The sequence below is a fragment of the Peromyscus eremicus genome, chromosome 12 (assembly GCF_949786415.1).
Source record: "Peromyscus eremicus chromosome 12, PerEre_H2_v1, whole genome shotgun sequence".
Taxonomy (NCBI): domain Eukaryota; kingdom Metazoa; phylum Chordata; class Mammalia; order Rodentia; family Cricetidae; genus Peromyscus; species Peromyscus eremicus.
Window position 1 is genome coordinate 12,553,476 of NC_081428.1, and position 15,200 is coordinate 12,568,675.

Consider the following 15,200-nt stretch of genomic DNA (forward strand, 5'->3'; position numbering starts at 1 on the left):
CTGTGATGAGAACAGCTAATGTAGGCCTTGTGAACACTGACTTTGTCACTTCCCCAGGTTCCACCAAGGCTGGTTTGCCCTTCTAGGACATGATTATCTAAACCCCACCTGCTGTTCATTGTAAATGTCTTTGTGGTGCTCTCTAGATTAACTTCCTATGAATGAGCAGTTGACTGAAGAGTTAAAAATCTGTCCTCGTCAGTCAGATCTGTATGCATGTTGGGTCCCCTTCACAGCTGCTTGGCATCCATGATTGTCAGCTGTGATGTCATAGTTTAAATGTCCTTGATTCTGGTTCTATAGTGTCCTGCTACGTCGCCTGCTGTATAAGCGCCTCATGCATCTGTATGTAACTTATCATTCCGATTCTCAACGATGCTGGCAAATTTCAGACTGACATCAAAAGTCTTCATGTCACTGACTGGGGACACAGGCTTTAAACACACACTGTGTTTGCCGTTTGTGACCTCCAGTCACCTCCTCCCTGAAGAGCATTGGACACTCATCACATTCTTCTTCCTTTTCAATTCCTGCCAGCTCTGGAGGGGAAGTCACATGGGTCTCTCGTGGTACCTAGTTCCAGCTACTCTGGAACCTTCCGCCTGTTTGTAGGGTGTTTAAATGTTCCTCTAGAGCCGTAACTCCTGCCGCCCTTGAGAACATCCTTTCCCCAGGCAGCTGACAGGTTTTCTCCATGGAGGACAAGTACTTTTAAATGACAGTCTTCCAGTCAGCCCTCCAGCAGTGTTTCTGTCTGATGGAAGGAATCTCACAAAATGAACACCTCCTTTAAGTGTGAGGTGGAACTTTGATTTGCTAGTGCTCAGATCAGCAAGGCAATCTTTTCTGGTTGAGCTTGCTTATATGAGTCTGTCTTTTGGGGCAATTAAGTTAGATGGCTAAATTTAGGGATCATAAAAACCACAGTATGATATGAAATAGCACTCTAAATGATTTATTAAATCATGCCAAAATATTTTCAAAATAAACTGCCTGGTTGACACCACTTAAAATTTTAAGTTAATAGGAGTTACCACTATGCGCGACAGAAACAAAACCAAGATACTTTCTTCAGCCCTTGAAGTGAATTTGATGTTTGCAGTACATACTTTATTTTAAATCATAAATCCAAAATACACCCTCCAAATGAAGTGAAAATCCCTTGATGCAATAATAAAAATGCCTTTGGAAAATGTTATTTATATCAATTTGAGAGGGGAAATCCTGGCTTCATTAAATGTGTGTGAATCTCTTAGAAAATATAACGCAAAAAGCACATATTGTTAAGTTTAAAACATGGATTTGACTGAATATCCTGTTACAGAGATTTCATTGGACACATTTCCCTCTTTCTTTTTCTCTTGACACAATACAATTCCCCAGTATGAAACTTCCAAACAGGTTCCACTGTGTTGGCTGTTAAAGCTTTTCCCTTGGAAAAGTCCAGGGACTGCAAGGTGAATTCTCAAAAAGTCCTGGATAGATTAAACAATTTTCAGCAGTCTTAATAAATACGTTTTCTGCGGATTGTGACACTCTTTAAAAAATCTTGCCAATCCTGCTTCCCATGTTATTGAGGACATACTTCACAAACAGTGATAGATACTCCTGCTACTGATCAAACCCATCATGTGCTGCAATGGAGAGACTTTCAGAGAAATCTTGCTTGCCCCATAAATTCTATAAATGCTGCTGAGGGCAATAACCAAATAAATAGCATAAATATGTGGAGAATTGGAAGGTCACCGAACCGTAGTCACTTCATTCCAAGCACAAGAGCAGTCAGCTGCGCAGTGAATAATTTTGTTATGAGGTGTCAGTGATTTAACAAGTTGGCCCAAAGTAGCTGGAATGTGGTGTGAAAGATTTCATCTCTGTTGGGCCGTGTTGCTCTGCATTGACTGGACTCTTGATCAGATGGCCAGCATTCCTGCATTTGCTGTATAAGAATCTCAGGAAAAAGTGACCAATCTGCTGTACTGTCTTATTCGTGAGCTTGTGGGTTTTATATGATTCTGAATGCTTTGCTGAAATAACTACCTACTTGAATTCTTTTGTAAAGCCTTTTAGATTTATAGAAGAATGTCCACATACCCATTAGGCTATGGAAAATAATGATATTGAGGAACAAGAAGCAATTTACTCAGATTATAAGAATCTGAGTACATTGACATACTCTGAGAATTGATACCTGGATAGATGAGTTGGCAATAGTCTAGGCTGGGACTGTAGCAAGTACAGGAGGGTTAAGTGCACACACATCCTGACCAGGTGCCTTGGAACCATTACTTATCTTCCTGGCATCTGGTTTCTCATCCATCTCTAGCACTCCAAAATGAGTATGTTGATTTTTTTATCCATAATACAGTAGAGATGAGCATATTTTCAAAATAGGTTCTTTGTGAGACTAATAACTATCTACAATTCACCAAATAACTATAATAAACAAAGTATGAAGAGGGATGATATTTCATACAAGAAAGCCTCTAAATGTTACTTTTTATTTGTTTTCTCTCTGGGTCATCTCAGAGAACTACTTATGTACTTGACAAAGAAAACAGTAGTCATTGGCATTCAAAAACCATCTACCGTTTTCTGTGTGCAAAGCACTAAGTCAGATACAAAGGTTTTGGCTGTAGATGAGGGAAATGTACTTTGATCTTCTGGAGTTTTGTAGTTGATCACAGAAGGCAGAATACTAACAATAAAAATAATATGTGGTGAGGGCTATGACATAATCCCACAGAGGCCTCCCAAATTCATGATTCTAAATAAGCTTTTATATGTCAGTGAGCATATGTGATCCAGATGGACTTTGGGATTATCTACTTCTTCATTTACGTTTTCAATTTTCATCCAAATGTTCACCCAAAGCAACTACTTCATAACATCATGCAGCTTTCACATGGCTGGAGGATCAGTCTGGATATGCAGACTGTTAAACTCACCATTAATTAGGTGCCAAGTGGGGGCGGGGCTAATGTATTTGTTAGGTGGAAATAGAAATTCAGAGTCATCTGTAGTTGGCGATTCTCTTCTTACTTATGTCATTTGCATTCTCTCTTCTCTTCCCTAGGACATCTACTTGGCCTCTCTCATGACGATTCCAAATTCTGTGAAGAGAATTTCGGTTCCACAGAGGACAAACGTCTAATGTCTTCAATCCTTACCAGCATTGATGCATCCAAGCCATGGTCGAAATGCACTTCAGCCACCATCACAGAATTCCTGGATGATGGTCACGGTATGTAACTCAAAGGACAACATAGATGCTCGAAAACAAATTCAGCTTTTTAGGAGCTTTGCATCATGATGGCTTCATGATCCTCAGATCATCCTGTGCGACAATGGTTGCTCGGACAGCGTCAGAAAAGATGCGAGCAAATCGATTGTTTCTTGGCATGCAGTGCCAGCATCCTTGGTGGCATTACAGCTGTGGTAATTTTTCTGTTGATTTAAAAAGTTCAAAAGGGAAACAGTGTGGGAGACCACACAGAATGCCTAGCAGTGGGTGCCCTGAAAGCCTGACTTTTATTTCCTCTTTCACCAGGAAGTTCCTGTAAGAACATTGGCTGACATCTTGGTTTGCATGGCATTAATATGACTCCCAGAATTTTTTTGTTGCATGCTATTATAGGGGTTTAGTTAAGTTGTAGGATGTAATTCTACTGGATTTTCTTTATAGCAACGTGAAACCAGGAAGGGAAGCTCTCTAGATATTCATTGACTAGAAAAATTTGATTTCATCCTGACAGTAGATTCTCTTGGAAGTGAAATAAAAACTACAGAACAAAAATAACAAAGCCATGGTGGGAAAAGACTTTGAGAACTTCAAAGGAAAATTTCTGGCTTTATCCTTTACAGGCAGTTCAAGAGAATAACATACTTTATTAAACTCTGTAAGACTAGGATTAGTGCTGTAAGTCATTTGAAAGTACAGAGGAAGTCACAATTTCTAGAAATAACAAATCCTACTCCCTAAGTAGTCTTCGAAACAAGCTGTTGCAAATTTCCTCTGGTCTTTTACTGTTTTAACATCATAGAAATGTGGCAGGCTGGACATGCACAGTTGGAAGGAATCCTTGAGAGCATATACTTCAACTTTCTCATCTTTCATAAAAGAGTGTGTCCTGTTTTCTTTCTGCTCTCTTAAAATGCATCGCTTTCTGAAACAGGTGGTTAAGTTTTGGGCTCTGAAGGTAATAATTTCCATAAACTATCTTATGAGTCATTATTCAAAGTAGGATCAAGAAAATCTATGATTGCCATCTTTAACCTGAGTTTCAAAAAGTCTTGATTTATAAACACCTGATTTCTTAATGTGTTAGGCATTTTGAACTTTGACTAAAGAGTGCCAAAACAATCAATAAATTAAATTCATTTCAAACACTGGGATGTTTCCTACAAAGTGCTTTTCATGTGGTTGTAGCCAAAATGTTTTCATTTTACATCATCTTTCCGTATATTACTGTTGAACTGGTAAAGCTCTTGTGGATACTAGAATTTGCATTTCATAATTTTAAAAGGAATCTAGCCCCTGCCATACTTGGACGTTCTCCCAATTCCAGCAGCATGGTGGTGCAAACCTGTCAACCTGGCACTCGCTCTTTAGCCTGGAGCAAGTGGATGGTGAGGGCCAGGGCAGCCTTAGATGCAGAGCAAAGCCATGTCTCAAAAATAAACAAACAGTTATTTTATCAATACCAAATAAATACCTTCAGTAGTAGAAAAGGTGCCCCATATTTCAAAGACATAGAACCACTACTAATACCCGTCTTTCTTTCCCTTAGACTAAAATAAAAATGGCAATTCTCTTTATTTTGGTTACCATGCTGACCAAATTCTGATATGGATGCTTCTGTGATCATCTCACTCTCAATGCTGAACAAGTTACTACATGAAAGAGTCTCTCCTTGGTAGAATCTTAACTCTCTACTCCTGATACTACCCTTACTGCTTCATTTTTAAGAAATAGCATGACTATTTTATTTTCAAATTGTATATTACACATGATAAAAGGCTGAGCTAAACCCTGAATCTCTAAATAAATGGATCAAGTTGTTAAGGCAGCAAATTCTTATGGCAAAAAAATAGGCCAGCTTTTCACCCCATGTACGTATTAGGTCAGTCACAAAGCCGTGTCGAATTGTATTGCTTTGGCTGTAATTTTAGAAGGATTCCTTTATTTCATGTTTGTGGAACTCAAGACCTCACTTTCAGCAATAACTATGCTTCCAACATTACTTTAACTTTTAACAGTATTTCTATATTTTAAAAAGTCTATAACCTGCTTGGTGTTTAATTTTCACCATGCTTCCATACTTTTGCGTCAGTTTCTGTTCAAAAGGACTTCTGATAGAGGCCAGCTAAGAACACAGTTATAGGAGAAGTAGATCATATTCATTTACACTAACAAAGATGGTCTGAGTCTCCCAGATGTGGATTAAATAAACAAAGGATTTGCCAGAATTCTTTGAATAAGAAAATATTTACTTATTTAATCAAATCTAGATACTTTCATTTTTGAATATGTTGATTTCTGTTAGGTGGTCTTTCATTTCAACCAAAAATGAAAAAATATATGTTTTCAATCACTTATAATGATGAAGGTAATTTCAGAATAAGGAAAAATAAGGAAAGGCGGTATGCAGTGGGACCTGAGCCATGGTTCCTGTCAAAAGATCACATGCATCTATAGTATTTCAGTAGTGTCTCTCTAGTGCTGTTATTTAAATGAGAGCTCAAAGAATTTAATAGCCTTGTAATTTTGATTTTAAAATACCTACAAGTCAGTTTAAATGCAAGTATGATAGCAGGAACTGGCAAGCCCATTTTTTAGATGATTGGAGCACTGATACTTGAACTACAAACTTAAGGAATCAAGGAAAAATCCCAAGTCCAAGATGATTTAAAAACAGGCACACAGACACACATTGGTTCAAAGACTAACAGATTTCACCACATCATAGCATACAACTTTTTTTTCCCCCGTTTTCTTTGTAGGAAGCCAATGAAGTAACCACTCAAAAAAACTGTGGTCAGGATCTAATGTTCTAGGCCATTAAAACCTTTTAGCAACACAGTATTCATGGGCCTGGGGAAGACTTCACACAGATAAACTGAGGGCAAGTAAGCTTGTTTGACAGTAAGAAAGTAACAAAATCAGTAAACTACAGACCTAAAAGCAATCCACCAACCAACAAATGAAAAGGGTGTAGTAACCTGGTCCCATTTTCCTAAATGTTAATAGTGTGGCATCCATCATGCTAGTCTCATTCCTCGAGAGACTAGCAGACACTGGCCAGATGCAGTGATTTATGCAGATATAAGATGGACTTTCAGTCATTTGGGAAAGTCAAATGGAGACACGCAGATAAAGGCAGCAAAATACGCCATGTTTAAGTGAGTGCTGTCACAAAACGTGCCCAGTGTTTTGATGGTGCCTGAACAACACATGATCTGGAAACACATGTTTGGTGTGACATCACATCCTTCCTGCTTGCACTTCCCACAGTGCAGAAGCAAAAGGAAGCTAGAGTAAAATTAAGCTCAAAGCATTTGATTTATTTTTAAAATTATTAGCCATAAGTAGCTAGATGTTTGCAGCACTCTACCACTGCCAGGTTTAAATTCATTAGTACTGAGTGTTTCCTGATTTGGGTCCAAGGGGAAACATGCAGTGGTTCGGTTATGACTGGGAAGCCAAAGTGCATACTCTAAAGTAAGTGTGTCTGGAGACTTGAGCTTCGGAACAGGAGTAGCCTTGCCTCGTGGGACTGCCACCACCCCTGGCCAAGGGCTTTACAGAAACATTGCAGTGTTTATACAAGTTAGCTGAAGGCAAGCTGGCTGGGAGTGTGCGAGCCTTGGAAGTAGGGGTAAGCACCAGCAGAGAAATTGTGCAAGGAAGGCAGGTGATTGAATTTCCTTTACCAAAGGCTTCCAAACCTTGAGTGAGGCCCAAGGAGATAGTTCTGTTTGCTGCATCCAGAATTCCTCTGCCAGATTATGAAAAAGACCAAGTGGGTACAGTTCAAGAACACCAGCAACCTGGGCTGATAAGGGAAATGCATGAATGGTTATTTTCTTATCATTTACTTAAAGAACTAAGGTTATGGCCACTCAACGAGTACAGAACTTTTGACAGAAAATAGTAATGGAAAGCTCTATGTCTGGAGTCTTTGTTAATTTCCAACTGGGGGAATAGCAATAAAGACATAAAACCAGCTTTTAAGGTAAAAATCAAGAAATTTGAAGCCTATTATGGCTATATCTTGATTTTTCGCAACAGATGTGTTTTTTTAAAATATGAGCAAATAAGCCATACTCTAAAGGCCATGATAAACTGTAATTTAAAGCTTTGTGTCAACATATATTATGGAGAACGCTTAACCTCACTCCCTCATGGTTATCTATGATGATGAACACATAATGCTTCCACCAGCTGCAGAAACTAGAATCACTTTCAGTCAGCATCATCTGTCCCTTTGGCAACATTCTTGTTCCTTTATCACTGGACCCAAAATGGTTTCTTGAACAGCAAGAAAATGCACTTTTCCCTGTTAATATTAGACATTCATCCAAGGGTCTCAAAGAAGGTGTGCAAAGACTGGAAGCAGAAGCTAGAAACAAATGGGGAGCAGAGAAAGTGTTGTGAGGTCTCAGGATCATTCATTGAGTTTTCCCAATTTATTTGGGTCAGTGCTCAATCTTATACCTGAGTGCCAGAAGAGAAGGAGGAAATAACCGCAGTGCTAAAAATAAAAAAAAAAGAGATGAAACCATTGGAAAAAAAAAAACCCTAGTCCCATAATTTCTACTTATAGTTAACAAGGAAGACAGTCCTAGACAACATCTGAGTGTTTTAGGTTCGAGGTTCTACTTCCTAGAGGCAAGCTGAACCTTCCTTCATTTACTGGTAGGCTGTAGAGCCCACGGAGAAACAACCATTCTTTTGTTTACCCATTTAAAATGACTCTTTTCAGGTTTCAGTTGTTGGCCTTGTTTTATATTTTTAATATTGTCTGCATGGGAAAACACGTACGTTATGCTTACATGCCTGCTGACTTTCCATCTGATACACACCAAATGTGAGAGTAGATGACAGGGAGGAGAGAACCGGAGAGAGGAGGGAAGAGAGGAAGGCACAATTTGGCAATCTTGAACAGAAAAAAAGCCCCAAGTAGAATTTCAGACTAAGTTAAACTTTTTAAATATGAAGTGGTTATGAAGAAGTGACCAAAAGTAAGAATTGAACAGATAAAGAAGAAATTAACAGTCAGTTGCATTCCAATAAAGGCCAAAATTAAAATGTTGAAAGAGAGGTCATTTTCTAGTTTCAGTCTCCCTCCAAACCATACGCACTTTTAAAAGTGGAAGACACAGATTGGATAATCCATTATCACGTCATTTTTAAATATTGTGTACTGTGAGCTTCATAGTTAGACACTGAAATGATTTTTGTCATTTCCTGGCATAAGGTTTCCATATGGTAGAGATGTTTGTACTATTTTGTTACAAAAGGAAATCATCAAATATAAAACAAAGTTACTAAAGTGCAGAAACTTATCTTTTTTAAAAAAATCAGTAAGTTAATGTCAATCATTCCAAGAAGGAAATCATTTTATTTTAAACAAGAAAATATCACTTTCATGTGACCTCTAAAAATAACGTTATTTTAATTGTACTGAGTTAAGCATTGTAAAGCCCTGTTTCATCTTGAAGTGTCCTCACCAAAGATCGATTCCAAACTGCTGGCAATCTACATTCCTCCACTCTCATTATCTCTTGTGAAGTAGGGTGGGTATCAGTGACTGCCTATGTATCCATCTTCAGATGATCACTTATTCTGTTTCACTATAAATACGGTAGACCTATGCCCTATTTGTCTACACAAGACTAAGTCTCTCCAGCTAATGTTATGCAGTCTATGGTCTGTCCTTTTTAGGGAAAAAAAAAAAAAACCAAAAAACAAAAAACACTGAACACAGCACTTTAAAAGACCTGGAAAGCATTCTCGCTGATTCTGAGATTTGTTCAGTGTTCTAACATCAGCAATCTGCTAAGGTTTCTCTGATTTACACAGCAGCCATTTGATGGAGCAATGAAGACAGTTTCCCAGAGTTCCAAAGTGCCTGCTCTTCCTGGGTCCTGTTAAGAACACTTAGTGGGGTTTTACTATCATTTCTTCCTATTGACTTGATGTTAATGTTTTCCTTTTAACTTGATGTTTTTCTCCCTAAGTTCTCTTTGGCGAGATCCTCATTTCTAATGCTTTTTCTGGCTGGCCTTAAAGAGCTTTACCTCTTCAAACACTCTGGCTCAGTTAAATGGTTTGCTATTTACTCATTTTCCTATAATGCCTCTATCACAGATGGACAAATAGGGGTACGCTGCTCTCTTTGTAGAAAGTTGAGTGCAGTTGTAAAAATGTTTGCAGTACTCTTGAAATGTGCTGAATAGTTATTTTCCCAGTGTAAATAAGGATTTGAATATGGAAGTTTTTCTTGGATAAAAAGCATTGACTTTCAGTTCAGTTGAACATAAAACCAACTGTCATTGTTTCATCTGTTTCTGTTCTTTTTCAAAAACTTTTCAACCTTTGCAATTCATAGTGAAAAAAGTAAGCATCTTGCAGATCCCAAAAATAAATTAGAGAGAGGTTAACTCACTTGGCTAAGAGCACACAAGCATGTAGTATTTCATCAGAAGGAGACTTTAGGCCAGCTCTTTCTAGCAGTAGATACAGTATCTATCATTTAAAGGATACCAACACCAACATGTTTCAGCCCCTCAGAAAGAAAATAAGACATCTTTTTATACACCTGAGACAACGTGGTATGCCAGGAGGATGGCAGCTCCTGAGCACAAAGCCCTAATAACTAAGTAACATTGGATACGAAATTGATAATTTATATTTCTTGACTTGTCTTTAAGATGAATAAACAGAGTAAGTCAACTTTCTGGGATTTTTCATATGAAATAAATAAGTTGACATATATTAAGAACACAGAATGTGTACCAAACGTTAGTTGTTATTGCTATTATAACCAGTGTGTGACTTGTATAATCAAATAAGAAAAATAAAAAAAAATCACACAAGCCAGTGGGCATCCATGCCTGAGTATTTGATAAGGAAAAAGAATAATTTCAGCTCACTGGTCCTGCATTCTAAGGGATGCATCTTGGGTGAAAAGGGGAAGTTCCAGATTTTATGAATTCTCTATAGCATCCTGGTTGCCTGGCCCCTACTCTAAGATTCCAGCTGCTTTTGGCTGCCACTCTGAATATGCAACAAGAAAATGATAAACAGACTTAAAGGGAAAATAAAGGTAAATATTAAGACTTTTCTGGTCCAAATTACCAAATATTCTTGCTTTTTTTTCCACTACTTTATTCTATGGATATTGACAGCCTTTTATTACAATTTTTACTAGTCTGTAAGAAATACTTATTTAGTTTTTCTTTCACTTTAGTGGAAGAAATTGAGGACATCCTCGGTATTCAATAAGCATGTACTCAATGAGTGCAAGAATGAACAATGACCTCTGATGTCATTAAGTGTTACTAGTGGCAAGGAGACAGGCTACAGGCACATGGGGAAGAGGTGATTTAGAACTGGTGAGTGGGATGTGTCATCAATGAGGTATTGCTCAAAGCTGTAAATGGCATAGTTAACTGTGAAGTTCATGATCAGCTCCTCCTCATTTCCTCTGTGACTGTTTTTCACAACTAAATATTACAAAACAGTCATGTAGAACAGTGGCACTGGCAGCCTTAACTCCATCATTATATCTGCTCCAAGAGTGCATCGCTCTAAGAGAATTCTAGAATCCAAACAGAGGATCAGCCCTTTTCATTGCATCCCCAAGGGCACCACTCTGCATGCAGACTTGTAGGTACATCATGCTTTTACACCTCATGGAACATTTAAATTTTTAGGGTCCTGATCATAACAATTTGAAACCTAAACCCGGGTTGATTCTGAATCTTGATTATTCTCTTAGGTAACTGCTTGCTAGACCTACCACGAAAACAGATTCTGGGTCCTGAGGAACTCCCGGGACAGACCTACGATGCCACCCAGCAGTGCAACTTGACATTTGGGCCTGAATACTCTGTGTGTCCTGGCATGGATGTCTGTGCCCGGCTGTGGTGTGCTGTGGTGCGCCAAGGCCAAATGGTGTGTCTGACCAAGAAGCTGCCTGCTGTGGAGGGGACGCCCTGTGGGAAGGGCAGAATCTGCCTGCAGGGCAAATGTGTGGACAAAACTAAGAAAAAATATTACTCAGTAAGTGGTTTTCTTGTCATCTAAAGCCTCTAGACCCAACACAGGAAGTGCTTTTCCGGACATGCATGGTCATTGTCATCAGAGGGGATTCATTTCCTAGCTAAACGATTTTTTTCTCCTTCAATAATCTATTCAAAGTTCATCTCCCACTCACAGCAGCCTTCCCAGTAACCAAACACAGGAACACATGCCACTGACAGGGATTTCTTGGCAAATTGCAGCATTCCACAAACAAACCCACATTGACACTCAAAGCAGAGCCTCTATGGTGCATTTTGGAAGCTCACTTTTAAAATCCTCTCACCAAAGTTATCAGAATGTGTCCACTGAAATTTGTGCAGAAGCAGAGACAGAACAGACACCATGGTCCTTGATGGTCTCTTGTAAGATTCCAAATGGTCACTTTTTCCTGACAGAAAATCCATGTAATGTTAGGAGCTATGGTACCCCAGAGGTTGCCGCCAAGACATGTTCACAGTGTAACACACAATCCACATTACCTGTGTCTTGTCAGACAACCTGACCCAGGTAACCAGGAGCTTGTATTTACTAGTCAAAATAGCTCATACTGTAACACCTGTTATAATCTCCCAGACTCCTCCTGCAGTGTCTTCACAGGAAGAAACCTAAAGTTTGGTACCTAGGGTTACCTTTCCATGTGGAGTGTGTGGGCACACAAGCTGAAGATGCCTCACATTTTCTGTCGTATCTAACTAGGATTGTAGCAAGCCCAGCTCAAAATGCATTCATGTATTGTAGCTGGAGAATTTTTCTCCAGCTCCCGCCACCAAGTCCCGCCAGTCCCAGAGCCCACTTATAAAATAAACACACAAACTCTTATATTATTTAAACTGCTTAGCCATTAGCTCAGGCCTGTCATTGTCTAGCTCTTACTCTTATATTTAGCCCATTTCTATTAATCTTTACTTTGCCACATGGCTCATGGCTTACTGGTACCTTACATCTTCCTTGTCCTGGCGGCGGCTCCAGGCAGTCTCTCTCTTCCTTTCCTGTTCCCTCAATTCTCTTCTTTGTTAGTCCCGCCTATACTTCCTGTCTGGCTATTGGCCAATTAGAGTTTATTTACATATAGCGATATCCACAACAATGTATGAGGCAGAATCTTCATAGACAGAATGTGTGATGTCAGCAGTGGGACCAAAGAATTTTAGGACTACATCAAAGGAAAGAAATGTAAATGAACAACATCATACAAAGCCATCAGCATAATGCATTTCATTATTGGTCCAAGATGAAAGCAAAAAAATATTAACAGGGATCTATGATTATTAACAGGAGTTTTACGGTATCAGAAGGCAGGATATAAAATGGCCGGAGAAAACAGGATGCAATCCTTGCCATGTGCTCATTACTTAGGGTGATACTTTTGATCCTGTACTGCTAAAAACAAGGTCCTGAAGCCGATGACTTGCTTAGCACCAGAAATGGGCTGCAGTCCTTCAACTGGAGCATGAGCAGTGCCATCCGCTGGGATGATACATGCAAACGACTACAATGTGCATATGGGAGATTTTTCCAACCAGAGTTAAAAGATCTCCTGTTTTCTATTTCAGACATCAAGCCATGGAAACTGGGGATCCTGGGGCCCCTGGGGCCAGTGTTCTCGCTCATGTGGGGGAGGAGTACAGTTTGCCTACCGCCATTGCAACAACCCTGCACCTCGAAACAGTGGCCGCTACTGCACAGGAAAGAGGGCCATATACCGCTCCTGCAGTGTGACGCCCTGTCCACCTAATGGTAGGATGCTCTCGGTAACAACATGTCAGTATAAACATGTGTCATGTGCAGTTCCTATTTTAGTAGAAATAAACAAGGGAGGCCAGAGAAGTAGTATTAATCTCATACTAGATTGATCCACTAATGTGTAAATGAGTAAGAAATATGTGAATGATTTTTGAATTAGTATCGCAGACAACAATGTCACCAAGGGACTGAGAGAGAACTTTTGTTTTCAACTCTGTTTATACCAAGATACTTTAAACGTTGCTGCATGGAGAGCTCTTCAATGCAGAAATCATTAACATTTTCTCTTAAAGTTAATAAGGTATAAATGTTACACGTTTTGTTTTCTAGGTAAATCTTTTCGTCATGAACAGTGTGAGGCCAAAAATGGCTATCAGTCTGATGCAAAAGGAGTCAAAACATTTGTGGAATGGGTTCCCAAATATGCAGGTGTCCTGCCAGGAGACGTGTGCAAGCTTACCTGTAGAGCCAAGGGCACTGGTTACTATGTGGTCTTTTCTCCAAAGGTAACTAGCCCTCTCTGTCCAGAACAGTGGCACTCTGGGTAGAAATTGCTTCATAGAGTAAAGTCTATAACTGTCAAAGGGACACAGTCATGATTTTTAGGACAGTTAGACTTGGGAGAGTTTCATTTTTATCTCTATAATTTGTGTATTTTTCAAACTTTATACATTGGACTAAAAGCATTTTAGCAGAACAAGTACGTGCTTTAAAAATTAATTTTTGGAAAGCATAGTTTTCCCATTGTCTGGGAAAATAAATTATGATACTAACATCAAAATAGTCTAGAAAAGAATATGCATTTTCCCAGGCAAATTTTGTAAGAGGACTGTTGGGAGGAAAGGTTTCTATTTTCCAGCTATTTGAGAATTCATGGATTCAGTCTGAAATACAGGTTTTAAAGTCATTGTCTCTGACCCAAGACTTAGAATTAATCTTAGGCTTTTACCATGAACCAAAGTCCTTCTAGTCACTTAAATTATAAGATATACATGTGGTTACTCTTCATTTTTCACAGATAAATATTTTCAAAATATACTAAAGGAATTTTTCATTATTTTCTGTATGATACAGCAATTTACAAACACCATTTATCAAATTTTCAAACATATGATACATTTAAAACATCCCTGAAACCAGCCTTCAGCTGTATCTGTATACCTATGTCTCTATATCATATATCATTGAAAAGTCAGCCAATGTCCAAGTCATAAATACATTAATATATCATACCTATTTACTTACAAAGAAATATATTTCCTTAAAAGAAATACACTAATATATCATATCTACTTACTTACAAAGTGATACATTTCCTTAAAACATTATATAGAAATAAAAACAAAAAGCTTGAAATATAACTGGGAAGAGAATTATTAATACTTTAGAGACCTTCTACTTCAGTTTACAAATAAACACACAAACTCACATACTCACATGTCTGAAGGAGTCATAGGCACACAAATTTAAAATGCATATATATATATGAGGAATATGAGTATGCATGCACATAAGCATACCAGTTTCTGTTCATGCTATGTTTAAATGGCTTTGGAATAACAACATATACTACTTCCTGTATTCAGAACCAAGTATTCACTCTATTTTCAAACCTTTTGGAAACACTCCCCCCCAGGTTCTGTTTCCTGAACAAATCTGTCTGTCTTTCCTTTGATGCCTGAAGGTTCAATATACAATGACCATGACAGATTTTTAAATAAGTCTTAATTTTCAAATTTGCTGCTAAAGTAAAAGTTACACAACAAAGGATGAAAAAAATCTTTGTATTCTTAAGCCTGGTAATGGTCAGATCTGTACAGAAGCGATAGTCTTCTAGGAAGTTAAAAGATCATTGTAAAAGCCAAAACGATACAGTAGGCCTGTGTTATGAATACAAACAAGAAGATGAGTAACTTGGACCACCAAACACATTAGGCAAGAAATTCAAGAGAAAAAGTGCATAACCAAATCTTCTTAAGAAAAACATATTTGGGGTTTTTTTTTTCACTTAGAAATTCCTGGAAACTGAATGATTGATTGCTTTTGGATGGTTTAGTTTTTAAGAGTTATTTTATTTTTTAATTGTGTGTGTGTGTGTTGGTATGTGTGCGTGAGAGCAGGTGGCTGGGGAGAGCAAATGCATCAG

The 15,200-nt window shown here is 38.4% G+C and overlaps 1 protein-coding gene across 1 annotated transcript in view; it reads left to right on the forward strand.

Annotated features, from left to right (window-relative positions):
- Adamts5 (ADAM metallopeptidase with thrombospondin type 1 motif 5) overlaps positions 1–15,200 on the forward strand; it is a 41,243-nt gene that overhangs the window by 19,804 nt on the left and 6,239 nt on the right. The window contains exons 3-6 of the mRNA XM_059277360.1: positions 3,077–3,244; positions 11,007–11,290; positions 12,865–13,048; positions 13,385–13,560. Of these exons, the coding sequence (XP_059133343.1) occupies positions 3,077–3,244; positions 11,007–11,290; positions 12,865–13,048; positions 13,385–13,560 (812 nt within the window). The remainder of the gene's footprint in view (positions 1–3,076; positions 3,245–11,006; positions 11,291–12,864; positions 13,049–13,384; positions 13,561–15,200) is intronic.